Below are 27,817 nucleotides of genomic sequence, written 5' to 3'. Positions count from 1 at the left end.
AGAGAGAGATATCTGTATAGGGAATACAGAATGGAATACAGTTTTAGTCTGCAGCAAGACAAAAACAACAGCACTCACAATGTTAATTTGAACTTCATTTCTCCAATATAATACTCCAACTCTCCTCCTGTGACTATGGTGTCCTCAGCTACCCAACATGGATTCACCTTCTCTATATTACCAAACAAGCCAAGGGTACATCTCAAATGGCAACCTATTCCCTGTGGACATTGGTCAAACGTAAGTGCACTATATAGGGAACAGCGTGCCATTTGGGATTGCAACCCCTAGGCCTTACCTAACAACCTGTCCATCTATGTCCTACATAGTACACCATTTTGTGACCAGAGAACTATGGGAACCTATAGGCCCTTGGCCAAAAGTAATACATTATAAATGAATAGGGAGCCATTTGGGATGGATTTTTGTTTGAGTCTTCAACTTTCTGCTATGTAAGAGTTAATCCAGCCCCACCAGATATCCTGTTAGTTACTGTTGCTGGGCAGGTGTTACACTCAGGACTAATGTGGAGAACAGAGGTTGTCTCTGGGGAGACGTGATTGAGGGAAGGAAGTGGGGGTTTATTTTAACGCCTGGTATTGGTGTAAATTTACAGTAGGGGTCAGGGTTAGTGATGGCTGGTATTGGTGTAGATTTACAGTAGGGGTAAGGGTTAGTGATGGCTGGTATTGGTTTAGATTTAGAGTAGGGGTAAGGGTTAGTGATGGCTGGTATTGGTGTAGATTTACAGTAGGGGTAAGGGTTGGTGATGGCTGGTATTGGTGTAGATTTACAGTAGGGGTAAGGGTTGGTGATGGCTGGTATTGGTGTAGATTTACAGTAGGGGTAAGGGTTAGTGATGGCTGGTATTGGTGTAGATTTACAGTAGGGGTAAGGGTTAGTGATGGCTGGTATTGGTGTAGATTTACAGTAGGGGTCAGGGTTAGTGATCGCTGGTATTGGTGTAGATTTACAGTAGGGGTAAGGGTTAGTGATGGCTGGTATTGGTGTAGATTTACAGTAGGGGTAAGGGTTATTGATGGCTGGTATTGGTGTAGATTTACAGTAGGGGTAAGAGTTAGTGATGGCTGGTATTGGTGTAGATTGACAGTAGGGGTAAGGGTTGGTGATGACTGGTATTGGTGTAGATTTACAGTAGGGGTAAGGGTTGGTGATGGCTTGTATTGGTGTAGATTTACAGTAGGGGTAAGGGTTAGTGATGGCTGGTATTGGTGTAGATTTACAGTAGGGGTAAGGGTTAGTGATGGCTGGTATTGGTGTAGATTTACAGTAAGGGTAAGGGTTAGTGATGGCTGGTATTGGTGTAGATTTACAGTAAGGGTCAGGGTTGGTGATGGCTGGTATTGGTGTAGATTTACAGTGTGGTAAGGGTTAGTGATGGCTGGTATTGGTGTAGATTTACAGTAGGGGTAAGGGTTAGTGATGGCTGGTATTGGTGTAGATTTACAGTAGGGGTAAGGGTTAGTGATGGCTGGTATTGGTGTAGATTTACAGTAGGGGTAAGGGTTAGTGATGGCTGGTATTGGTGTAGATTTACAGTAGGGGTCAGGGTTAGTGATCGCTGGTATTGGTGTAGATTTACAGTAGGGGTAAGGGTTAGTGATGGCTGGTATTGGTGTAGATTTACAGTAGGGGTAAGGGTTAGTGATGGCTGGTATTGGTGTAGATTTACAGTAGGGGTCAGGGTTAGTGATCGCTGGTATTGGTGTAGATTTACAGTAGGGGTAAGGGTTAGTGATGGCTGGTATTGGTGTAGATTTACAGTAGGGGTAAGAGTTAGTGATGGCTGGTATTGGTGTAGATTGACAGTAGGGGTAAGGGTTGGTGATGACTGGTATTGGTGTACATTTACAGTAGGGGTAAGGGTTGGTGATGGCTTGTATTGGTGTAGATTTACAGTAGGGTTAAGGGTTAGTGATGGCTGGTATTGGTGTAGATTTACAGTAGGGGTAAGGGTTAGTGATGGCTGGTATTGGTGTAGATTTACAGTAGGGGTAAGGGTTAGTGATGGCTGGTATTGGTGTAGATTTACAGTAGGGGTCAGGGTTGGTGATGGCTGGTATTGGTGTAGATTTACAGTGTGGTAAGGGTTAGTGATGGCTGGTATTGGTGTAGATTTACAGTAGGGGTAAGGGTTAGTGATGGCTGGTATTGGTGTAGATTTACAGTAGGGGTAAGGGTTAGTGATGGCTGGTATTGGTGTAGATTTACAGTAGGGGTAAGGGTTAGTGATGGCTGGTATTGGTGTAGATTTACAGTAGGGGTCAGGGTTAGTGATCGCTGGTATTGGTGTAGATTTACAGTAGGGGTAAGGGTTAGTGATGGCTGGTATTGGTGTAGATTTACAGTAGGGGTAAGGGTTAGTGATGGCTGGTATTGGTGTAGATTTACAGTAGGGGTAAGGGTTATTGATGGCTGGTATTGGTGTAGATTTACAGTAGGGGTAAGAGTTAGTGATGGCTGGTATTGGTGTAGATTGACAGTAGGGGTAAGGGTTGGTGATGACTGGTATTGGTGTACATTTACAGTAGGGGTAAGGGTTGGTGATGGCTTGTATTGGTGTAGATTTACAGTAGGGGTAAGGGTTAGTGATGGCTGGTATTGGTGTAGATTTACAGTAGGGGTAAGGGTTAGTGATGGCTGGTATTGGTGTAGATTTACAGTAGGGGTAAGGGTTAGTGATGGCTGGTATTGGTGTAGATTTACAGTAGGGGTCAGGGTTGGTGATGGCTGGTATTGGTGTAGATTTACAGTGTGGTAAGGGTTAGTGATGGCTGGTATTGGTGTAGATTTACAGTAGGGGTAAGGGTTAGTGATGGCTGGTATTGGTGTAGATTTACGGTAGGGGTAAGGGTTAGTGATGGCTGGTATTGGTGTAGATTTACAGTAGGGGTAAGGGTTGGTGATGGCTGGTATTGGTTTAGATTTAGAGTAGAGGTAAGGGTTAGTGATGGCTGGTATTGGTGTAGATTTACGGTAGGGGTAAGGGTTATTGATGGCTGGTATTGGTGTAGATTTACAGTAGGGGTAAGGGTTAGTGATGGCTGGTATTGGTGTAGATTTACAGTAGGGGTAACGGTTGGTGATGGCTGGTGTTGGTGTAGATTTACAGTAGGGGTAAGGGTTAGTGATGGCTGGTATTGGTGTAGATTTACAGTAGGGGTCAGGGTTAGTGATGGCTGGTATTGGTGTAGATTTACGGTAGGGGTAAGGGTTGGTGATGGCTGGTATTGGTGTAGATTTACAGTAGGGGTAAGGGTTAGTGATGGCTGGTATTGGTGTAGATTTACAGTAGGGGTAATTGTTAGTAATGGCTGGTATTGGTGTAGATTTACAGTAGGGGTAAGGGTTAGTGATGGCTGGTATTGGTGTAGATTTACAGTAGGGGTAAGGGTTGGTGATGGCTGGTATTGGTGTAGATTTACAGTAGTGGTAAGGGTTAGTGATGGCTGGTATTGGTGTAGATTTACAGTAGGGGTCAGGGTTAGTGATGGCTGGTATTGGTGTAGATTTACAGTAAGGGTAAGGGTTAGTGATGGCTGGTATTGGAGTAGATTTACAGTAGGGGTAAGGGTTGGTGATGGCTGGTATTGGTGTAGATTTACAGTAGGGGTAAGGGTTGGTGATGGCTGGTATTGGTGTAGATTTACAGTAGGGGTAAGGGTTAGTGATGGCTGGTATTGGTGTAGATTTACAGTAGGGGTAAGGGTTAGTGATGGCTGGTATTGGTGTAGATTTACAGTAGGGGTAAGGGTTAGTGATGGCTGGTATTGTTGTAGATTTACAGTAGTGGTAAGGGTTGGTGATGGCTGGTATTGGTGTAGATTTACAGTAGGGGTCAGGGTTAGTGATGGCTGGTATTGGTGTAGATTTACAGTAGGGGTAAGGGTTAGTGATGGCTGGTATTGGTGTAGATTTACAGTAGGGGTAAGGGTTAGTGATGGCTGGTATTGGTGTAGATTTACAGTAGGAGTAAGGGTTAGTGATGGCTGATATTGGTGTAGATTTACAGTAGGGGTAAGGGTTGGTGATGGCTGGTATTGGTGTAGATTTACAGTAGGGGTAAGGGTTAGTGATGGCTGGTATTGGTGTAGATTTACAGTAGGGGTCAGGGTTAGTGATGGCTGGTATTGGTGTAGATTTACAGTAGGGGTAAGGGTTGGTGATGGCTGGTATTGGTGTAGATTTACAGTAGGGGTAAGGGTTAGTGATGGCTGGTATTGGTGTAGATTTACAGTAGGGGTAAGGGTTAGTGATGGCTGGTATTGGTGTAGATTTACAGTAGGGGAAAGGGTTAGTGATGGCTGGTATTGGTGTAGATTTACAGTAGGGGTCAGGGTTAGTGATGGCTGGTATTGGTATTGTTACGGTTTTCTTCCGTCGAAGGAGAGTCGGACCAAAATGCAGCGTGGTATTCTCGATACATGTTTAATAAAGATGAAACACGATCAATACAATAACAACAAACGTAACGAGAAAACCTAACAGCCTCTCTGGCGCAAACTAACACAGAGACAGGAACAATCACCCACGACACACTCAAAGAATATGGCTGCCTAAATATGGTTCCCAATCAGAGACAACGATAAACACCTGCCTCTGATTGAGAACCACTTCAGGCAACCATAGACTTTTCTAGATAACCCCACTATACCACAATCACTACACAGCAATCCCAATACCTACAAAAAAACAAGACAAAACACACCACATAATTAACCCATGTCACACCCTGGACTTACCAAAATAATAAAGAAAACACAAAATACTAAGACCAGGGCGTGACAGAACCCCCCCCCCCCCCCCCAAGGTGCGGACTCCCGACTGCACACCTAAACGGTGGCTCCCGCGCGGGACGTGGACCCCACTCTAACAAAGTCTTAGTCCGCATGCATCGCGTCCTTAGATTTGCAACCCTCACCGCCGACCTTGGCTCAGTAACCCTAACCAAGGACCCCACTGGACTGAGGGGCAGCTCGGGACTGAGGGGCAGCTCGGGACTGAGGTAGCTCGGGACTGAGGGGTAGCTCGGGACTGAGGGGTAGCTCGGGACTGAGGGGTAGCTCGGGACTGAGGGATAGCTCGGGATTGAGGGGTAGCTCAGTACTGAGAGGAAGCTCAGTACAGAGAGGAAGCTCAGGCAGGTTAATGGCACTGGCAGATCCTGGCTACTTGGTGGTTCTGGCAGATCCTGGCTGACTGGCGGCTCTGGCAGATCCTGGCTAACTGGCAGTTCTGGCGGCTCCTTGCAGACTGGCAGCTCTGGCGGCTCCTTGCAGACTGGCAGCTCCTTGCAGAATGGCAGCTCCTTGCAGACTGGCAGCTCTGGCTGCGCTGGACAGGCGGGAGACTCCGGCAGCGCTGTAGAGGAGGAAGGCTCTGGCTGCGCTGGACAGGCGGGAGACTCCGGCAGCGCTGTAGAGGAGGAAGGCTCTGACAGCGCTAAACAGGCGAAACGCACTGTAGGCCTGGTGCGTGGTGCTGGCACTGGTGGTACTGGGCCGAGGACACTCACAGGAAGCCTGGTGCGGGGAGCTGCTACCGGAGGGCTGGTGTGTGGAGGTGGCACTGGATGGACCGGACCGTGAAGGCGTACTGGAGATCTTGAGAGCAGGGCTGGCACCAACCGCCCTGGCTGGATCTTCACCCTAGCCCGGCAGATGTGAGGAGCTGAGATGTAGCGTGCCGGGCTAAGCACGCGTACTGGGGACAACGTGCGTTCCACCGCATAACACGGTGCCTGACCAGTACCACGCCCGCCACGGTTAGCACTGCTAGGCGCACTGTAGCGCTGAGCTGGCACAGGACGTGCAAGGCTAGGGAGGTGCACAGGAGGCTTGGTGCGTGAGACTGGCACAATCTTCACCAGCCGACTAGCACGCACCTCAGGACGAGTATGGAGAGCTGACCCAGGTGCCATCAAATCCCCGACACGCTCCGTCGGGCAAATTCCGTGCCTAATGCACCAGCACAGTAACTCCCTCATAACTCTCTCCTCCAATTTCCCCATTAACTCCTTCACAGTCTCAGCTTCGCTCACCTCCAACACCAGCTCTGGTTCTGGTTTCCTTGGCTCCTTACAATAAACAGGGGGAGTTGGCTCAGGTCTGACTCCTCACTCTGCCACACTCTCCCTGTGTCCCCCCCCCCCCCCAAGAAATGTTTGGGGCAGACTCTCGGGCTTCCATCCGCGTTGCCATGCTGCCTCCTCATACCATTTACAGATTTACAGTAGGGGAAGGGTTAGTGATGGCTGGTGTAGATTTACAGTAGGGGTAAGGGTTAGTGATGACTGGTATTGGTGTAGATTTACAGTAGGGGTAGTGATGGCTGGTATTGGTGTAGATTTACAGTAGGGGTCAGGGTTAGTGATGGCTGGTATTGGTGTAGATTTACAGTAGGGGTAAGGGTTAGTGATGGCTGGTATTGGTGTAGATTTACAGTAGGGGTAAGGGTTAGTGATGGCTGGTATTGGTGTAGATTTACAGTAGGGGTAAGGGTTAGTGATGGCTGGTATTGGTGTAGATTTACAGTAGGGGTAGTGATGGCTGGTATTGGTGTAGATTTACAGTAGGGGTAAGGGTTAGTGATGGCTGGTATTGGTGTAGATTTACAGTAAGGGTTAGTGATGGCTGGTATTGGTGTAGATTTACAGTAAGGGTTAGTGATGGCTGTGCTGTGGGACTTCCAGAGCTGAATGTGTGAAATGTTTAAGCTCTGAAACCTTCAGCCAGCTTTACACACACACACACACAAACACAAGCACACACACATGCACACACATACACACATACACACACTAAAATTTAGACAAATGTCAGGATTGGGTGTCCCACACTCAAGGTGAAAGTAACGGTGTGCGTTTGAAGTAACGCATTTACTCTAAAATAATTACAACTACATGTGTTTAAAAAATACATTGTTGAAGTAGTCAGAATGTAGGTCAATGTCGCAGTTAGATGATCACCTGTTTTCTACATTCCCCCACAAAACCCCAGAAAATGGAACCTGATATTTTTTGGCTTCTGACCAGACTAGACGTGCATTTCATAACGCAGAACAGAGGAGAAAAGGGCTAACTGAAAGAGAGTTGGGCTGAGACCAATCGCTAGCCCCTTCTCTAGTCCCCTCTCTAGTCCCCTTCTCTAGTCTCCTCTCTTGTCTCCTGTCTTGTCTCCTCTCTTTGATCCTCTCTTGTCTCCTCTCTAGTCCCTTCTCTAGTCCCCTCTCTAGTCCCCTCTCTAGACCCATCTCTAGTCCCCTCTCTAGTCCCCTCTCTAGTCCCCTCTCTAGACCCATCTCTAGTCCCTTATCTAGTCCCCTCTCTAGTCCCCTCTCTAGACCCCTATCTAGTACCCTCTCTAGTCCCCTCTCTAGTCTCCTCTCTAGACCCCTATCTAGTACCCTCTCTAGACCCCACTCTAGACCCCTCTCTAGTCCCCTCTCTAGTACCCTCTCTAGTTCCCTCTCTAGTTCCCTCTCTAGACCCATCTCTAGTCCCCTCTCTAGAACCCTCTCTACACCCCTCTCTTGTCTCCTCTCTAGTCCCCTCTCTTGTCTCCTCTCTAAACCCCTCTCTTGTCTAATGTTTAATTTTGGATTGGAGATGCTTAATGTGAGTCTGGAAGGAGAGTTTACAGTCTAACCAGACACCTAGGTATTTGTAGTTGTCCACGTATTCTAAGTCAGAGCTGTCCAGAGTAGGACGGGCGGGCAGGTGTGGGCTGTGATCAATTGAATAGCATGCATTTAGTTTTACTTGCGTTTAAGAGCAGTTGGAGGCCACGGAAGGAGAGTTGTATGGCATTGAAGCTCGTCTGGAGGTTAGTTAACACTGTGTCCAAGGAGGGGCCAGAAGTATACAGAATGGTGTTGTCTGCGTAGAGGTGGATCAGAGACTCACCAGCAGCAAGAGCGACCTCATTGATGTATACAGAAAAGAGAGTCGGCCCGAGAATTGAACCCTGTGGCACCCCCTATAGAGACTGTCAGAGGTCCAGACAACAGGCCCTCCGATTTGACACACTGAACTCTATCAGAGAAGTAGTTGGTAAACCAGGCGAGGCAATCATTTGAGAAACCAAGGCTGTTGAGTCTGCCAATAAGAATGTTGTGATTGACAGAGTCGAAAGCCTTGGCCAGGTCGATGATTAAAGCTGCTCAGTACTGTCTCTTATCGATGGCGGTTAAGATATTGTTTAGGACCTTGAGCGTGGCTGAGGTGCACCCATGACCAGCTCTGAAACCAGATTGCATAGCGGAGAAGGTACGGTGGGATTCGAAATGGTCAGTAATCTGTTTGTTAACTTGGCTTTCGAAGACCCTAGAATGACAGGGTAGGATAGATATAGGTCTGTAGCAGTTTGGGTCTAGAGTGTCACCCCCTTTGAAGAGGGTGATGACCGCGGCATCTTTCCAATCTTTGGGAATTTATCGGCCATTCCAATTAATCGGTCGACCTCTAGTATACAGTACTCTGTAGAGTATAATTATGTTGTCATCAGTATTCTCTGTAGAGTATAGCTATGCTGTCATCATTGTACTCTGTGGAGTGTTGTCTGCAAATGATGTGTTTAAACTCATTTCATGATCTTATTTTTCACCTTTGGCCAATCAGATCAACTCTGAAAAAGATCTGATGTGAAACGATCTGATGTGATTGGTCAAAAGCAGATCAGAACTGGGCTTCCTGTGTAAACAGTGTCCTGTCTTGTTTCTCTCTCTCTCTCTGCAGGAGTGGGATACAGAGTTAGAGCGTACGGCGGAGGAGTGGGCTGAGACTTGTCTTTGGGAACACGGTCCGGCTGGTCTGCTCCCCCAGATAGGACAGAACCTGGGAGCGCACTGGGGATGGTAAACATGGACATGGTTGAATGATTCATTGATTGATCAGTGAACAAATGAAACATGACATTGATGTTTGCTGTATTCGCATGTGACAGCGCAGCATCAACATTGCATCCCCGTAAAATACATATTTTCAGTATATTATATTGTATGTTTGTATTGAGTAATGAAACACAAAACCAATGTATTTCTGTGAGAACTCTCAGAGTCCCAAATGACACCCTATTCCCTATTGGTCCTGGTCTAAAATAGTGCACTATATAGGGAATAGGGTTCTGGTCTAAAGTAGTGCACTATATAGGGAATAGGGCTCTGGTCTAAAGTAGTGCACTATATATAGGGAATAGGGCTCTGGTCTAAAGTAGTGCACTATATATAGGGAATAGGGTGTCTTAGGGCTCTGGTCTAAAGTAGTGCACTATATAGGTAATTGGGTTCCATAGGGCTCTGGTCTAAAGTAGTGCACTATATAGGGAATAGGGTGCCATAGGGGTCTGGTCTAAAGTAGTGCACTATATAGGGAATAGGGTGTCATAGGGCTCTGGTCGAAAGTAGTGCACTATATAGGGAATAGGGTGTCATAGGGCTCTGGTCTAAAGTAGTGCACTATATAGGGAATAGGGTGCCATAGGGCTCTGGTCTAAAGTAGTGCACTATATAGGGAATAGGGTGCCATAGGGCTCTGGTCTAAAGTAGTGCACTATATAGGGAATAGGGTGCCATTTGAAACATAATCCTGTTCTTGTAAAAGTTACATTTATCAGTGTATGTCTGTGTCCAGGCCACGCCCCCCTACTTCCCATGTGCAGGCCTGGTATGATGAGGTGAAGGACTATTCCTTCCCTTACCCCCAGGAATGTGACCCCTACTGCCCCTTTAGATGTTCCGGCCCCGTCTGCACCCACTACACACAGGTAGGCAGCAGATCAAACCAAAAGTCAGAAAATAGGGGGAAACGTACCATTTTAAAATCTTGTAACTCATAATTAACTTAACAAGGCTAACATGTTTGTCGGGCGCCATCTGATCTCGCTGCGTGTGTGTGTGTGTGTGTGTGTGTGTGTGTGTGTGTGTGTGTGTGTGTGTGTGTGTGTGTGTAGTTGGTGTGGGCCACCAGCAGCAGGATAGGCTGTGCCATCAACATTTGCTACAACATGAACGTGTGGGGTCAGAACTTGGCTAAAGCTGTTTATCTGGTCTGCAACTACTCACCCAAGTAAGACCCTTAGATAGGGGTTACACCTGACTCAATGGGTTAGTTAGGGGTTACACCTGACTCGATGGGTTAGTTAAGGGTTACACCTGACTCTATGGGTTAGTTAGGGGTTACTCCTTACTCGATGGGTTAGTTAGGGGTAACTCCCTACTCGATGGGTTAGTTAGGGTTTACTCCCTACTCAATGGGTTAGTTAGGGGTTTCACCTGACTCTAAGGGTTAGTCAGGAGTTACACCTGACTCAATGGGTTAGTTAGGGGTTACTCCCTACTCCCTACTCATTCTGTAGAAGTGAGGAGAAGAGGAGTGGAGATGAGAGGTGAGGGAAGGGGAGAGGATAGGAGACAAATAAAGGAAGACACAACAGACTTGTCTCCTATGTCCTACTAACCCTTGACCTCTGACCTATCACCTCAGGGGGAACTGGTGGGGTCATGCACCCTATAAACACGGCACCCCCTGCTCTGCCTGCCCCCCCAGCTATGGAGGACGATGCAAGGACAACCTCTGCTACAAAGGTGTGTGTGTGGTGTTCGTTTGTGTGTGTGGTTAGGTGTGTGTGTGGTTAGGTGTGTTTGCGGGGTTGGGGTGTGTGTAGTGTCAGGGTGTGTGTAGTGTCGGGGTGTGTGTGGCGTCAGGGTGTGTGTAGTGTCAGGGTGTGTGTAGTGTCAGGGTGTGTGTGGCGTCGGGGTGTGTGTAGTGTCAGGGTGTGTGTTGGCTTGGAACACACTGCAATAACTATCTCATGTTTACACACTGTCTTTTTTTTATGTCCAGTTCAGGTTGTGTCCCAAATGGCAACTTATTCCCTTTAAAGTACACTTCTTTTGACCAGAGACCTAAGGGGCCTGGTCTCCCTCATCAAAAGGAATGCCCTAGATGGGGAATAGAGGTGTAATTTGGGACACATCCTCAGAATCAGAGCTAAATTGTATTACTTCTTTCCCTCTCTCTCTCTCTCTCTCGCTCTCTCTCTCTCTATCTCTCTCTCTGCCTCTCTCTCTGCCTCTCTTTCTGCCTCTCTCTCTCTCTCTCTCTGTCTCTCTCTCTCTGCCTCTCTTTCTGCCTCTCTTTCTGCCTCTCTCTCTCTCTCTCTCTCTCTCTCTCCAGACAAAGTTACAGAGTCGCAGAGATCTCGGGAGGAAACCGAGGAAAACAATTACATCGAACCAGAGGCCCCCAGGAGCCCCCAGAAGCCACGCCCAAGGGCCCCCCAGCCAAAGTCCCCCCCTATGGCCAAGACCCCCGCCCCCCTCCACCCCCCCACCAGAGGAGCGGGAGAGGAATGCGGTGGTCAATACACAGCAGATGTGTAAGATGTCATTCAACTGGTTGCATCTCTAAATGGGGGGGACAGGTTCTGTTGGTGTGGAGGGTTGGAGGAGCGGTGCAGGGGTAGGGAGGGTGGGAGGGAGGGTTGGAGGAGGGGTGCAGGGGTAGGGAGGGTGGGAGGAGGGGTGCAGGGGTAGGGAGGGTGGGAGGAGGGGTGCAGGGGTAGGGAGGGTGGGAGGAGGGGTGAAGGGGTAGGGAGGGTGGGAGGAGGGGTGCAGGGGTAGGGAGGGTGGGAGGAGGGGTGCAGGGGTAGGGAGGGTGGGAGGAGGGAGGAGGGGTAGGGAGGGTGGGAGGAGGGGTGAAGGGGTAGGGAGGGTGGGAGGAGGGGTGCAGGGGTAGGGAGGGTGGGAGGGTTGGAGGAGGGGTGAAGGGGTAGGGAGGGTGGGAGGAGGGGTGCAGGGGTAGGGAGGGTGGGTGGGAGGGTTGGAGGAGGGAGGAGGGGTAGGGAGGGTGGGAGGAGTGGTGAAGGGGTAGGGAGGGTGGGAGGAGGGGTGAAGGGGTAGGGATGGTGGGAGGGTTGGAGGAGGGGTGCAGGGGTATGGAGGGTGGGAGGAGGGAGGAGGGGTAGGGAGGGTGGGAGGAGGGGTGCAGGGGTAGGGAGGGTGGGAGGAGGGGTGCAGGGGTAGGGAGGGTGGGAGGAGGGGTGCAGGGGTAGGGAGGGTTGGAGGAGGGGTGAAGGGGTAGGGAGGGTGGGAGGGTGGGAGGAGGGGTGAAGGGGTAGGGTGGGTGGGATGGAGGGTTGGAGGAGGGGTGCCGGGGTAGGGAGGGTGGGAGGAGGGAGGAGGGGTAGGGAGGGTGGGAGGAGGGAGGAGGGGTAGGGAGGGTGGGAGGAGGGGTGAAGGGGTAGGGAGGGTGGGAGGAGGGGTGCAGGGGTCGGGAGGGTGGGAGGAGGGGTGCAGTGGTAGGGATGGTGTCCCAGCTTCCAACTGTACAGCGCTGATGGTGTCCCAGCTTCCAACTGTACTGGGCTGATGGTGTCCCAGCTTCCAACTGTACTGTGCTGATGGTGTCCCAGCTCCCAACTGTACTGGGCTGATGGGGTCCCAGCTTCCAGCTGTACAGGGCTGATGGTATCCCAGCTTCCAGCTGTACAGGGCTGATGGTGTCCCAGCTTCCAGCTGTACTGGGCTGATGGTGTCCCAGCTTCCAGCTGTACTGGGCTGATGGTGTCCCAGCTTCCAGCTGTACAGGGCTGATGGTGTCCCAGCTTCCAGCTGTACAGGGCTGATGGTGTCCCAGCTTCCAGCTGTACAGGGCTGATGGTGTCCCAGCTTCCAACTGTACTGGGCTGATGGGGTCCCAGCTTCCAGCTGTACAGGGCTGATGGTATCCCAGCTTCCAGCTGTACAGGGCTTATGGTGTCCCAGCTTCCAGCTGTACTGGGCTGATGGTGTCCCAGCTTCCAGCTGTACTGGGCTGATGGTGTCCCAGCTTCCAGCTGTACTGGGCTGATGGTGTCCCAGCTTCCAGCTGTACTGGGCTGATGGTGTCCCAGCTTCCAACTGTACTGGGCTGATGGTGTCCCAGCTTCCAACTGTACTGGGCTGATGGTGTCCCAGCTTCCAACTGTACTGGGCTTATGGTGTCCCAGCTTCCAGCTGTACTGGGCTGATGGTGTCCCAGCTTCCAGCTGTACTGGGCTGATGGTGTCCCAGCTTCCAGCTGTACTGGGCTGATGGTGTCCCAGCTTCCAGCTGTACTGGGCTGATGGTGTCCCAGCTTCCAACTGTACTGGGCTGATGGTGTCCCAGCTTCCAACTGTACTGGGCTGATGGTGTCCCAGCTTCCAACTGTACTGGGCTGATGGTGTCCCAGCTTCCAGCTGTACTGGGCTGATGGTGTCCCAGCTTCCAACTGTACTGGGCTGATGGTGTCCCAGCTTCCAGCTGTACTGGGCTGATGGTGTCCCAGCTTCCAACTGTACTGGGCTGATGGTGTCCCAGCTTCCAGCTGTACTGGGCTGATGGTGTCCCAGCTTCCAGCTGTACTGGGCTGATGGTGTCCCAGCTTCCAGCTGTACAGGGCTGATGGTGTCCCAGCTTCCAGCTGTACTGGGCTGATGGTGTCCCAGCTTCCAGCTGTACTGGGCTGATGGTGTCCCAGCTTCCAGCTGTACTGGGCTGATGGTGTCCCAGCTTCCAGCTGTACAGGGCTGATGGTGTCCCAGCTTCCAGCTGTACTGGGCTGATGGTGTCCCAGCTTCCAGCTGTACTGGGCTGATGGTGTCCCAGCTTCCAACTGTACTGGGCTGATGGTGTCCCAGCTTCCAGCTGTACTGGGCTGATGGTGTCCCAGCTTCCAACTGTACTGGGCTGATGGTGTCCCAGCTTCCAGCTGTACTGGGCTGATGGTGTCCCAGCTTCCAGCTGTACTGGGCTGATGGTGTCCCAGCTTCCAGCTGTACTGGGCTGATGGTGTCCCAGCTTCCAGCTGTACTGGGCTGATGGTGTCCCAGCTTCCAGCTGTACTGGGCTGATGGTGTCCCAGCTTCCAGCTGTACTGGGCTGATGGTGTCCCAGCTTCCAGCTGTACTGGGCTGATGGGGTTCCGGAGCAGTCCAATAATCCAAAGGAGGTGGTGTTTCTACCAGAGGAGGCTCCTCAGAGGAGGAACAGGAGGGACCATCCTCAGTGAATTATTATTTTTTTTAAATAGTGAAACATTTTTGTTATCCTTTTGAGATAAAACTATACTAAATATATTCACGTCACTAAATCGTTTATTAAAACAGACTGTTTTGCAGTGGTCTACAGTAGCCTCAACAGCACTCTGTAGGGGTAGTACTACAGGAGAGCAGCTCCCGCTCAGCCCAGTCCAAGCTCTTCTCTGTCCTGGCACCCCAATGTTGGAACCAGCTTCCCCCTGAAACAGGGACAGCAGAGTCCCTGCCCATCTTCTGAAAACATCTGGAACCCGACCTCTTCAAACAGTATCTTATATAATCCTCCTCCTCACCTCAACCCCCCCCCCACCCAAAATGTTTTTAATAAAATAAAATAAAATCACTAAACCAGCATTTGACCCCCCCACCCCCCTTTCCAACTCTGACTCTACTGACAGCTACATTTTTGAGGAAAAGGGCACTTTATATGCCTGTGATATGTGATTGTCCCACATTGCTGTCTTAAGATGAATGCACAAACTGTAAGGCGCTCTGGATAATGTAAAATGTAAAAACCTACTGGGCTCATGGTTCTCACCCATTTCCCCGTAGACTTACACAGTAATTATGACAACTTCAGGAATGCTATGGTGTGACCGTTGGTATGAGGTTCTTACTGTGGAATGCAGAGTTAGACTTTTTACGCCAGACATAATGGGACCCATCTCGTCCAAGAAGTTGACTCCAGTTTGGCAAAAAGCACCTGGATGATCATCAAGACTTTGGAATGTTCTATGGACAGATTAATCAAAAAGTATAATTTTTTTGGGGGGGGACGAGGACACAGGTCCCATTATGCCTGGCGAAAACCAAACGGTGCCTTTTACACTAAGAACCTTAAAATGGCTTAAAAAAAGCAACGCATTTGAAGTTTTTGGAATCGTTTCAGAAGTTCAGACCTAATCCTAATTGAGATGTTGTGGCAGGACTTGAAACGAGCAGTTCGTGCTCGAAAACCCACAAATGTCGCTGAGATAAAGCAGTTCCCGTATGGAAGAGTGGGCCAAAATTCCTCCGCAGTGACGTGAGAGACTGATAAACAACTACAGGAAGAGTTTGGTTGCAGCAATTGCAGATAAAGTTGACACAACCAGATATTGTGTGTAAGGTGGAATTACTTTTTCACACTGGGGGATTGGGTGTTGCATTCACGTGATCCCATTAAATAGATAAGATAGCTAGCTATACATTGTTATTTTGTTATTTGTTAACTCTGGTTTACTTTATCGAATATTAGGTTTTGGGTGAAGATCTGCTAAGATTCAATATAAAAAAATATTTACAAACATAGAAAATTAGAAAGGGGGCAAATACCTTTTTACGGGCACTGTATTCTTACTTTTACTGTACATTTGTACATCCACTGTATATCAACCGTATACCCACCTATATCAACCGTATACCCACTGTATATCAACCGTATACCCACTGTATATCAACCGTATACCCACTGTATATCAACCGTATATCCACTGTATATCAACCGTATACCCACCTATATCAACCGTATACCCACTGTATATCAACCGTATACCCACTGTATATCAACCGTATACCCACTGTATATCAACCGTATATCCACTGTATATCAACCGTATACCCACTGTATATCAACCGTATACCCACTGTATATCAACCGTATACCCACTGTATATCAACCGTATACCCACTGTATATCAACCGTATACCCACTGTATATCAACCGTATACCCACTGTATATCAACCGTATACCCACTGTATATCAACCGTATACCCACTGTATATCAACCGTATACCCACCTATATCAACCGTATACCCACTGTATATCAACCGTATATCCACTGTATATCAACCGTATACCCACCTATATCAACCGTATACCCACTGTATATCAACCGTATATCCACTGTATATCAACCGTATACCCACTGAATATCAACCGTATACCCACTGTATATCAACCGTATATCCACTGTATATCAACCGTATACCCACCTATATCAACCGCATACCCACTGTATATCAACCGTATACCCACTGTATATCAACCGTATATCCACTGTATATCAACCGTATACCCACCTATATCAACCGTATACCCACTGTATATCAACCGTATACCCACCTATATCAACCGTATATCCACTGTATATCAACCGTATATCCACTGTATATCAACCGTATATCCACTGTATATCAACCGTATATCCACTGTATATCAACCGTATACCCACTGAATATCAACCGTATACCCACTGTATATCAACCGTATATCCACTGTATATCAACCGTATACCCACCTATATCAACCGCATACCCACTGTATATCAACCGTATACCCACTGTATATCAACCGTATATCCACTGTATATAAACCGTATACCCACCTATATCAACCGTATACCCACTGTATATCAACCGTATACCCACCTATATCAACCGTATATCCACTGTATATCAACCGTATATCCACTGTATATCAACCGTATATCCACTGTATATCAACCGTATATCCACTGTATATCAACCGTATACCCACCTATATCAACCGTATACCCACTGTATATCAACCGTATACCCACTGTATATCAACCGTATACCCACTGTATATCAACCGTATATCCACTGTATATCAACCGTATACCCACCTATATCAACCGTATACCCACTGTATATCAACCGTATACCCACCTATATCAACCGTATACCCACTGTATATCAACCGTATACCCACCTATATCAACCGTATATCCACTGTATATCAACCGTATACCCACCTATATCAACCGTATATCCACCTATATCAACCGTATACCCACTGTATATCAACCGTATACCCACTGTATATCAACCGTATACCCACCTATATCAACCGTATATCCACTGTATATCAACCGTATACCCACCTATATCAACCGTATATCCACTGTATATCAACCGTATATCCACTGTATATCAACCGTATATCCACTGTATATCAACCGTATACCCACCTATATCAACCGTATACCCACTGTATATCAACCGTATACCCACCTATATCAACCGTATACCCACTGTATATCAACCGTATACCCACTTATATCAACCGTATATCCACTGTATATCAACCGTATACCCACCTATATCAACCGTATATCCACCTATATCAACCGTATACCCACCTATATCAACCGTATACCCACCTATATCAACCGTATATCCACTGTATATCAACCGCATACCACCTATATCAACCGTATACCCACCTATATCAACCGTATATCCACTGTATATCAACCGTATACCCACCTATATCAACCGTATACCCACCTATATCAACCGTATATCCACTGTATATCAACCGTATACCCACCTATATCAACCGTATATCCACTGTATATCAACCGTATATCCACTGAATATCAACCGTATACCCACTGAATATCAACCGTATACCCACTGTATATCAACCGTATACCCACTGTATATCAACCGTATACCCACTGTATATCAACTGTATATCCACTGTATATCAACCGTATACCCACTGTATATCAACCGTATACCCACTGTATATCAACCGTATATCCACTGTATATCAACCGTATACCCACTGTATATCAACCGTATACCCACTGTATATCAACCGTATACCCACCTATATCAACCGTATATCCACTGTATATCAACCGTATATCCACTGTATATCAACCGTATACCCACCTATATCAACCGTATATCCACTGTATATCAACCGTATACCCACTGTATATCAACCGTATACCCACCTATATCAACCGTATATCCACTGTATATCAACCGTATATCCACTGTATATCAACCGTATACCCACCTATATCAACCGTATATCCACTGTATATCAACCGTATACCCACTGTATATCAACCGTATACCCACCTATATCAACCGTATACCCACTGTATATCAACCGTATACCCACCTATATCAACCGTATATCCACTGTATATCAACCATATATCCACTGTATATCAACCGTATACCCACTGTATATCAACCGTATACCCACTGTATATCAACCGTATACCCACTGTATATCAACCGTATACCCACTGTATATCAACCGTATATCCACTGTATATCAACCGTATATCCACTGTATATCAACCGTATATCCACTGTATATCAACCGTATATCCACTGTATATCAACCGCATAACCACTGTATATCAACCGTATATCCACTGTATATCAACCGTATACCCACTGTATATCAACCGTATATCCACCTATATCAACCGTATATCCACTGTACATCAACCGTATATCCACTGTACATCAACCGTATACCCACTGTATATCAACCATATACCCACCTATATCAACCATATACATCCAGCCAAAGCCCTATCCATTCATGTCAATCAATCAATCAAATGTATTTATAAAGCCCTTCTTACATCAGCTGATGTCACAAGGTGCTGTACAGAAACCCAGCCTAAAACCCCCAAACAGCAAGCAATGCAAGTGTAGAAGCACGTAAACATTCCCGATAACTAGCTAGATGGAGTTTGCGGAGGATATCTCAATGAGTGGTTTGCATGCGCCATGACGTTAGCATTACAATCTTACAACCACTGACTAGCTATCTGCGTCTGCATTGTGTCTACCTCTGTCATGTTTCAGAGGGAATTATTTTCAAGCCCTGCCTTCCTAAACTTGCGATTCGTTGGGAAAGTTGTTTGTCTGAAGAGCACCCTCCCTTAATTAGCCAAGAAAATCCAACGTGATTTCCCATACCTAGACCTGGGTTTTCCGAGACTACCTAGACGCTAATCTTGGTTCGGTTTAGCATTTTTCCCCTAATAGTTTAGGATTGGGGGAGGTGAAGCTGATCCTAGATCTGTACCTAGAAAAACCTCATAGAATAGAAACACCTCACTAGCCTATAGGTGAAGCTGATCCTAGATCTGTACCTAGAAAAACCTCATAGAATAGAAACACCTCACTAGCCTATAGGTGAAGCTGATCCTAGATCTGTACCTAGAAAAACCTCAGAGAATAGAAACACCTCACTAGCCTATATGTTGTCTCTTGTAGTGCTGTTTAACACAAAGACAGGCAGATGAAAGCACTGTGTGTATTCTATGTGCTTGACCGCTGTGTGCTACAGATGCGAATAGCTAGTTAGCTTGACCGCTGTGTGCTACAGATGCGAATAGCTAGTTAGCTTGACCGCTGTGTGCTACAGATGCGAATAGCTAGTTAGCTTGACAGCTGTGTGCTACAGACGTGAATACCTAGTTAGCTTGACAGCTGTGTGCTACAGACGTGAATACCTAGTTAGCTTGACCGCTGTGTGCTACAGATGTGAATAGCTAGTTAGCTTGACAGCTGTGTGCTACAGACGTGAATACCTAGTTAGCTTGACAGCTGTGTGCCACAGACGTGAATACCTAGTTAGCTTGACAGCTGTGTGATACAGAGGTGAATAGCTAGTTAGCTTGACAGCTGTGTGCTACAGAGGTGAATAGCTAGTTAGCTTGACAGCTGTGTGCTACAGACGTGAATAGCTAGTTAGCTTAACAGTATAGTGTGATGCAGATGTGAATAGCTACAGTAGTTAGCTTGACAGTTCAGCGTATTACGGATGTGAATAGCTATTTAGCTTGACAGCTCTGTGTGTTTTGTGTGATACAGATGTGAATAGTTAGTTAGCATGACATGTCTGTGTGTTCTATGTGATACAGATGTGAATAGCTAGTTAGCTTGACATGTCTGTGTGTTCTGTGTGATACAGATGTGAATAGTTAGTTAGCATGACATGTCTGTGTGTTCTATGTGATACAGATGTGAATAGCTAGTTAGCTTGACAGCTCTGTGTGTTCTGTGTTGCAGCTCAGCTTGTGACCTGTGACACTAAGCTACGAGATCAGTGCAAAGGGACCACATGCAACAGGTACAGGAAAAAACAACCCCCCCCCCACCCCCCCCCCCCCCCCCCCCCACACACACACACACAAATACACACACACACACACACACACACACACACACACACAAGTACACACACACACAATGCCTCCCTGGTAGACTGTTTCCCTTCACAGAGAGCACAATGCCTCGCTGATAGACAGTTTCCCCTTCACAAAGGACACAATGCCTCCCTTGTAAACTGGCCCCCTTCACAGAGGACACAATGCCCCTCTGATAGACTGTTTCCCTTCACAGAGAACACAATGCCTCCCTGGTAGACTGCTCCCTCCACAGAGGACACAACGCCTCACAGAGGACACAATGCCCCTCTGATAGACTGTTTCCCTTCACAGAGAACACAATGCCTCCCTGGTAGACTGGTCCCTTCACAGAGGACACAACGCCTCACAGAGGACACAATACCTCCCTGATAGACTGTAAACCTTTCACAGAGGACACAATGCCTCCCTGATAAACTGGTCAACTTTCACAGAGGACACAATGCCTCCCTGGTAGACTGGTCCCTTTCAGAGAGAACACAATGCCTCCCTGGTAGACTGGTCCCTTTCAGAGAGAACACAATGCCTCCCTGGTAGACTGGTCCCCTTCACAGAGGACACAATGCCTCCCTGATAGACTGGTCCCCTTCACAGAGGACACAATGCCTCCCTGATAGACTGGTCCCCTTCACAGAGGACACAATGCCTCCCTGATAAACTGTACCCCTTTCACAGAGAACGCAATACCTCCCTCATAAACTGTACCCCTTTCACAGAGAACGCAATACCTCCCTGATAAACTGTACCCCTTTCACAGAGGACACAATGCCTCCCTGATAAACTGTACCCCTTTCACAGAGAACGCAATACCTCCCTGATAAACTGCACCCCTTTCACAGAGAACGCAATACCTCCCTGATAAACTGTACCCCTTTCACAGAGGACACAATGCCTCCCTGATAAACTGTACCCCTTTCACAGAGAACGCAATACCTCCCTGATAAACTGTACCCCTTTCACAGAGAACGCAATACCTCCCTGATAAACTGTACACCTTTCACAGAGGACACAATGCCTCCCTGATAGACTGGTCCCTTTCAGAGAGAACACAATGCCTCCCTGGTAGACTGGTCCCCTTCACAGAGGACACAATGCCTCCCTGGTAGACTGGGCCCTTTCAGAGAGAACACAAAGGGAGAGACATATACAGGGAAGGAACCAAAGGGAGAGACATATATAGGGAAGGAACCAAAGGGAGAGACATATATAGGAAAGGAACCAAAGGGAGAGACATATATAGGGAAGGAACCAAATGGAGAGACATATATAGGGCAGGAACCAAAGGGAGAGACGTATATAGGGAAGGAATCAAAGAAAGAGACATATATAGGGCAGGAACCAAAGGGAGAGACATATATAGGGAAAGAACCAAAGGGAGAGACATATATAGGGCAGGAACCAAAGGGAGAGACATATATAGGGAAGGAACCAAAGGGAGAGACATATATAGGGAAGGAACCAAAGGGAGAGACATATATAGGGCAGGAACCAAAGGAAGAGACATATATAGGGAAGGAACCAAAGGGAGAGACATATATAGGGAAGGATCCAAAGGGAGAGACATATATAGGGCAGGAACCAAAGGAAGAGACATATATAGGGAAGGAACCAAAGGGAGAGACATATATAGGGCAGGAACCAAAGGAAGAGACATATATAGGGAAGGAACCAAAGGGAGAGACATATATAGGGAAGGATCCAAAGGGAGAGACATATATAGGGCAGGAACCAAAGGGAGGGACATATATAGGGAAGGAACCAAAGGGAGAGACATATATAGGGCAGGAACCAAAGGGAAGGATCCAAAGGGAGTGACATATATAGGGAAGGAACCAAAGGGAGTGACATATATAGGGAAGGGAAGTGATGGAGTCCAGGTGAGTCTGATGATGCTCAGGTGCGCGTCATCAGACCTGGTGACAGGTGTGAGCCAAAACGAGCAGCCTGGTGACCTAGAGGCCAGACAGGGAGCAACGCGTGACAGTTGGGGTATATTCATATTTTAGTCAGTCATTTCAGGAAGTACACAGAAATTCAAAATTCGATCATTTTCAAATACTTCTCAATAAACCAAAAATGGACTTAAATTGAAATTGACACCAACTCTAATGCACTGTGATAGAGGATTTATTTAACACCTGTGTTCTCCTCAGGTACGAGTGTCCTGCCGGCTGTCTAAAGTCCACAGGGAAGGTGGTTGGGACAGTACACTATGAGATGGTGATTACATTATTATACATTATCAAAATGTGTCTCAAATTACACCCTATTTCCTCTGGCCCCTGGTCTAAAGTAGTGCATTATGGGCCCTGGTCTAAAGTAGTGCATTATGGGCCCTGGTCTAAAGTATTGTAGGCAATGTGGTACCATTTGGGACAAAGACTAAGTCGTATACTGAGTAGGTTAATCAAAATGCTGAGCTAATGTAACTAGAGCTGCATTATGAATTTGAATGTACACTGTACTAACTTCAAACTGTAAACCTTAAACTGTACAAACTTTACACTGTTAACTTTACACTGTGCTAACGTCAAACTGTAAACTTTACACGGTGCTAACTTTACACCGTATTCTTCACACTGTACTATCTTTACACTGTAAACTTTACACTGTACTAACTGTGCACTGTACAGACTTTACACTGTACTAACTTTACACTGTGCACTTTACACTGTCCTAACTTTACAGTGTTAACTTTGCGCGGTGCTAACTTTACAGTGTTAACTTTACACTGTGCTAACTGTACAGCGTATACTTCACACTGTACTACCTTTACACTGTGAACTTTACACTGTGCTAACTTTACACTGTAAGACTTTACACTGTGCTAACTTTACACTGTGCACTTTACACTGCCCTAACTTTGCAGTGTTAACTTTACACAGTACAAACTTTACACTGTACACTTTACTCTGTCCTAACTTTACACTGTACTAACTTTACATTGTACTAGCTTTACACTGTGCACTTTACACTGTCCTAAATTTACAGTGTTAACTTTACACGGTACACTTTACACTGTCCTAATTTTACACGGTACACTTTACACTGTGCACTTTACACTGTCCTAACTTTACAGTGTAAGCTTTACACTGTACTAACTTTACACTGTGGACTTTACACTGTACTAACTGTACAGTGTTAACTTTACACTGTACTAACTTTACAGTGTTAACTTTACAGCAATCCAGTATCTGCCGTGCTGGCCTCCACTCTGGAGTGGTAGATAAGGATGGAGGATGGCTGGACGTCACCAGACAAGGCAGGAAGGACTTCTTCATCAAGTCCAACAAGAATGGAATTCAGTCTCTCGGGTATGGAAGCGTCATCTGTCTTGCAAACACTATCTCTTTGCCCAACATATCTCGTTGCCCTCTTGACAACCACTGACAAAAAGCTAGCAATTCGACAAGCACGAGGCGGGTGAAGGCATCACATCAGCTGAGGGGAGGACGGCAAAACATATTGTCTGGAACGGAGCCAATGGAATGGCAATCAAACAAATGGAAACCATGTTTTTGATGTGTTTGATACCGTTACACCTATTCCGTTCCAGCCATTACTACGAGCCCATCCTCCCCATTTAAGGTGCCACCAACCTCCCTTGTAACACATGTCCATGTCTGAGTCATAAAATGTGTAAAAAGCGTGAGCTGGCAAACACCCAAACATGTTTGTAGAGGTGCTGAATAGCGGAGAGTAAACTGTAGAAAAATACGAAAGTACGAAAGTTACACTCTACATGCACCCAATAGGGTTGCAAACTTTCAGTCATTTCCCAAGGTTTCCTGAAAAACCAATTAACTTCTTAGGTCAGTGGACATATTATTATGGTCTGGTCTTAAGCTTTTGGCTCTATGCTTTTTTACTCTAGGAAATAGGGTCTGGATAACCCTTCATATCATTTGGAGTATTTCCGCTCTCTGTTGAAAAGATTTTAGATTTATCTAAATGGGACTTCCTGTTTGGAGAAAGAGTGAACAGAGGAATAACAATGTGCAGGTGGCGTTTTACAGAGAACATGGGTGGAGAATTACGAATTTTATGCTTATTTCCTTCTGATTCCGGGAAACTTCCAACCAGGATTTCTGGAAAACATAGGAATATTGGGAAAGTTAGCAGAATTTTGGAATCATAAGAATGTGTGTTTTTTTTTACATTTACAGGAAGTATCAGAGCGCCAACTCTTTTATCATCTCCAAAGTAGCAGGTCAGTACAGTACAACAACTATGGAATTAACTGAATTAGATTGCATTCATGTCCTGTTGAGATCTCCTTGGGCCTGATATCAGCCTCCTTCCTGCCTTCCAGTGAAAGCTATCACCTGTGAGACCACGGTGGCTCAGATGTGTTCATATCAAAAGCTTGTAAAGCACTGCCCAAGGTACGATCATGACACACTCTCTCTCTCTCTCGCTCTCCCTCTCACTCTGTCTTTCAATTCAATTCAAAGGGGCTTTACTGGCATGGGAAATGTGTTTACTAAGCCAAAGCAAGTGAAATAAACACATAAGTATTGGTGGTATTTACATTGTTGTTTGTGCTCTGTGTGCTATTTTTTTTTTGTGTTCTCGGTTTAATAAATATATGATAAACACTTACCACACTGCACATTGGTCCGATCTCTCCTACTCCTCCTCAGACGAAGAAGACGAGCGTTACAAAAGTACAGTTTTGCTGAATTCCAGTGAATTATTGGTTAATGAGTGGACTCCAGACCTCACAACCATAGAGAGCATTGGACTCCAGACCTCACAACCATAGAGAGCATTGGACTCCAGACCTCACAACCATAGAGAGCATTGGGTTCTATAAGCTATTTAAATATTTATTTAGCCAGATCCTAATAGGGATGTCGAGTTTTAAAGCACCAGATCATCAGCATACAGTATACATTTGATTTCCGAGTCCAGTAGGGTGAGGCCGGGTGCTGCAGATTGTTCTAGTGCCTTCGCCAATTCATAGATTTTTTATCTTGAAGAGGGTGGAGCTTAAGTCTGTCTCACATGTACATTGATTTTTATAATATCATTTATGCTTTCCTTTAATATGTATAGCGGACTCCCGTGCCAAATTAAGTCAAAACTTATTGGAAATGAACAAAGCATGAGAAGGCTTTTGGTTTGTTTTGGTTTGTTTGTTTGTCAGTATGGGTGTGCAGGGTGTATAAATGGTCTGCTTTAAAGTATTTGCTCAGGACATTTTTTTCACTGAGGAAATGTTGCCGTCTGCTGTTGATGATGCTGAAGAGGATTTTCAGAGATTGCTGTTGACACAGATTGGGATTCTATTTGTGGATTGCGGGAGACCAGACCTTGGTTCCAAATATTGGGGAAGATCCCAGAGCTAAGCATTATGTTAAAGTGTTTAAAAATAGCCCATTTGAATTTGTGGCCTGTATATTTTAGAATTTTGTTTAGTATACCATCAACACCACAGGCCTTTTGGGGTTGGAGGGTTTGAATTTTGTCCTGTACCTCATCCAATGTAATTGGAGAATCCAGTGGGTTCTGATAGTCTTTAATAGCTGATTCTACGTTTTGTAAATTATCATGTATAAGTTTCTTGTCTTGGTTCTTAAAGGGCCGAAAAGGTTGGAGATATGGTTTTTACAGACATCTCCATTTTGCATTGATAACTCTCTGGTAGTCTTTAATAACAGACTCTTTTTTTTTTGTAAATTATCATCTTTTGATCTTTGTTCTTTGTTAAATGGCCAAAAAGGTTTTGCATAGATAGCTCTTCAGTCTGACAGGCGTGTCAGTTGGCTGACTGTGAACGCTCTGAGAGACTCTGGGTTGGGGTCAGTGATAAAGTAGTCTACAGTACTACTACCAAGAGATGAGCTAAGTGTACCAACCATAGGAGTCCCCTCGGATCCTACCATTGACTATGTATAGACACAGTGTAAGACAGAGCTGCAGGAGTTGTGACCCGTTTTTGTTGGTTGTGTTGTCATAGTTGTTTCTAGGAGGGCATATTTGGGAAGGGAATGCTGTCACCTCCAGGCAGGTGTTTGTCCCCCTGTGCGCTTAGTGTCAGGTTCTTGTCCAGTTTTGGTGTTTAGGACCTATAGAATAGTACCTGTCCCTGGGCCTGGAAACGGTTGATCTCCCCTTCTAGCATGGAGAAGATGTCTTCGTTAAAGTATGTGGATTATATTGGGGGGATATACAGTAGGTAACACACAGGAAGACATTATCTTTTGAGATAATTTCCTTATTTATTTCTAAGGTCTGATCTAGATCTAAATAGGTTGTGGGCATGGTCTCTCTCTGACTCTCTATCTCCTACCCCTTTATAGAGTAAATACGATTTGTTTAAACATAAAGCTACACTGATCCTGTCTGTTTTCAGGTTATATTGCCCCCGGAACTGCATGGAGGAGAACCCTAACATATCACGGGTCATCGGAACCGGAATCTATTCAGATGTAAGTGGCTCAGCTCAGAGGCAAATCTGGTGCGTTCTTAGAATCCCTGATGTTTCATGATGTCAAATCTCAGGTCAGTGGAGAATCTGGTGTGTTCTTAGAATCCCTGATGTGTCATGATGTCAAATCTCAGGTCAGTGGAGAATCTGGTGTGTTCTTAGAATCCCTGATGTGTCATGATGTCAAATCTCAGGCCAGTGGAGAATCTGGTGTGTTCTTAGAATCCCTGATGTGTCATGATGTCAAATCTCAGGTCAGTGGAGAATCTGGTGTGTTCTTAGAATCCCTGATGTGTCATGATGTCAAATCTCAGGCCAGTGGAGAATCTGGTGTGTTCTTAGAATCCCTGATGTGTCATGATGTCAAATCTCAGGCCAGTGGAGAATCTGGTGTGTTCTTAGAATCCCTGATGTGTCATGATGTCAAATCTCAGGTCAGTGGAGAATCTGGTGTGTTCTTAGAATCCCTGATGTGTCATGATGTCAAATCTCAGGTCAGTGGAGAATCTGGTATGTTCTTAGAATCCCTGATGTGTCATGATGTCAAATCTCAGGTCAGTGGAGAATCTGGTGTGTTCTTAGAATCCCTGATGTGTCATGATGTCAAATCTCAGGTCAGTGGAGAATCTGGTGTGTTCTTAGAATCCCTGATGTGTCATGATGTCAAATCTCAGGTCAGTGGAGAATCTGGTGCGTTAGAATCCCTGATGTTTCATGATGTCAAATCTCAGGTCAGTGGAGAATCTGGTGTGTTCTTAGAATCCCTGATGTGTCATGATGTCATACCTCAGATCACAGGGCTGTTGTAGAGTGTCTGATTCAGTCTTGACTACAGAGGTTCCTCACAGTGTTCTCTCTCTCTTGCGCTCTCTCTCTCTTCGTTTCTTACTTCTCTCCCTCTCTCTTTGGTCTCTCTTGTCCCTCTTTCTCGCTCTCAGCCTCTCTGTCTGTCCCACATCTTTATATCTCAACCTCTCTTCCCATTCTCTCTCCCTCTTCCTCTCTCTCTTCTCTCCCTCTTCCCTCTCTCCCTCTTCCTCTCTCTCTTCTCTCCCTCTTCCTCTCCCTATTCTCTCCCTCTTCCTCTCCCTCTTCTCTCCCTCTTCCTCTCTCTCTTCTCTCCCTCTTGCCTCTCTCCCTCTTCCTCTTCTCTCTTCCTTTCTCTCTCCCTCTCTTTCGCTTATCTCTTACGTATTTCTCTCTTGTGGCAGAAAATCTAATGAGAGAGACTGCAGATTCTTCAAACAACAACTTTATTATAAGATTAGAACAAATGGAGCAGTGAACCATTCACCGTTGAAGATGGTTAAGGCCCGACGAATCATAATT

The 27,817-nt window shown here is 46.4% G+C and overlaps 1 protein-coding gene across 1 annotated transcript in view; it reads left to right on the top strand.

Moving 5' to 3' along the window:
- The window catches only part of LOC110512106 (cysteine-rich secretory protein LCCL domain-containing 1), a 66,472-nt gene that overhangs the window by 28,572 nt on the left and 10,083 nt on the right, over positions 1 to 27,817 (top strand). Inside the window, 12 exon segments of the mRNA XM_036945664.2 lie at positions 8,756 to 8,874; positions 9,650 to 9,782; positions 9,969 to 10,084; positions 10,502 to 10,602; positions 11,195 to 11,333; positions 11,335 to 11,396; positions 19,919 to 19,979; positions 22,209 to 22,275; positions 23,239 to 23,369; positions 24,222 to 24,265; positions 24,368 to 24,440; positions 26,414 to 26,489. Of these exon segments, the coding sequence (XP_036801559.2) occupies positions 8,756 to 8,874; positions 9,650 to 9,782; positions 9,969 to 10,084; positions 10,502 to 10,602; positions 11,195 to 11,333; positions 11,335 to 11,396; positions 19,919 to 19,979; positions 22,209 to 22,275; positions 23,239 to 23,369; positions 24,222 to 24,265; positions 24,368 to 24,440; positions 26,414 to 26,489 (1,122 nt within the window).

The sequence above is a fragment of the Oncorhynchus mykiss genome, chromosome 15, assembly GCF_057628025.1.
Source record: "Oncorhynchus mykiss isolate SJ-2025 chromosome 15, ASM5762802v1, whole genome shotgun sequence".
Classification (NCBI taxonomy): Eukaryota; Metazoa; Chordata; class Actinopteri; order Salmoniformes; family Salmonidae; genus Oncorhynchus; species Oncorhynchus mykiss.
This window is presented reverse-complemented; position numbering and strand designations above follow the sequence as displayed.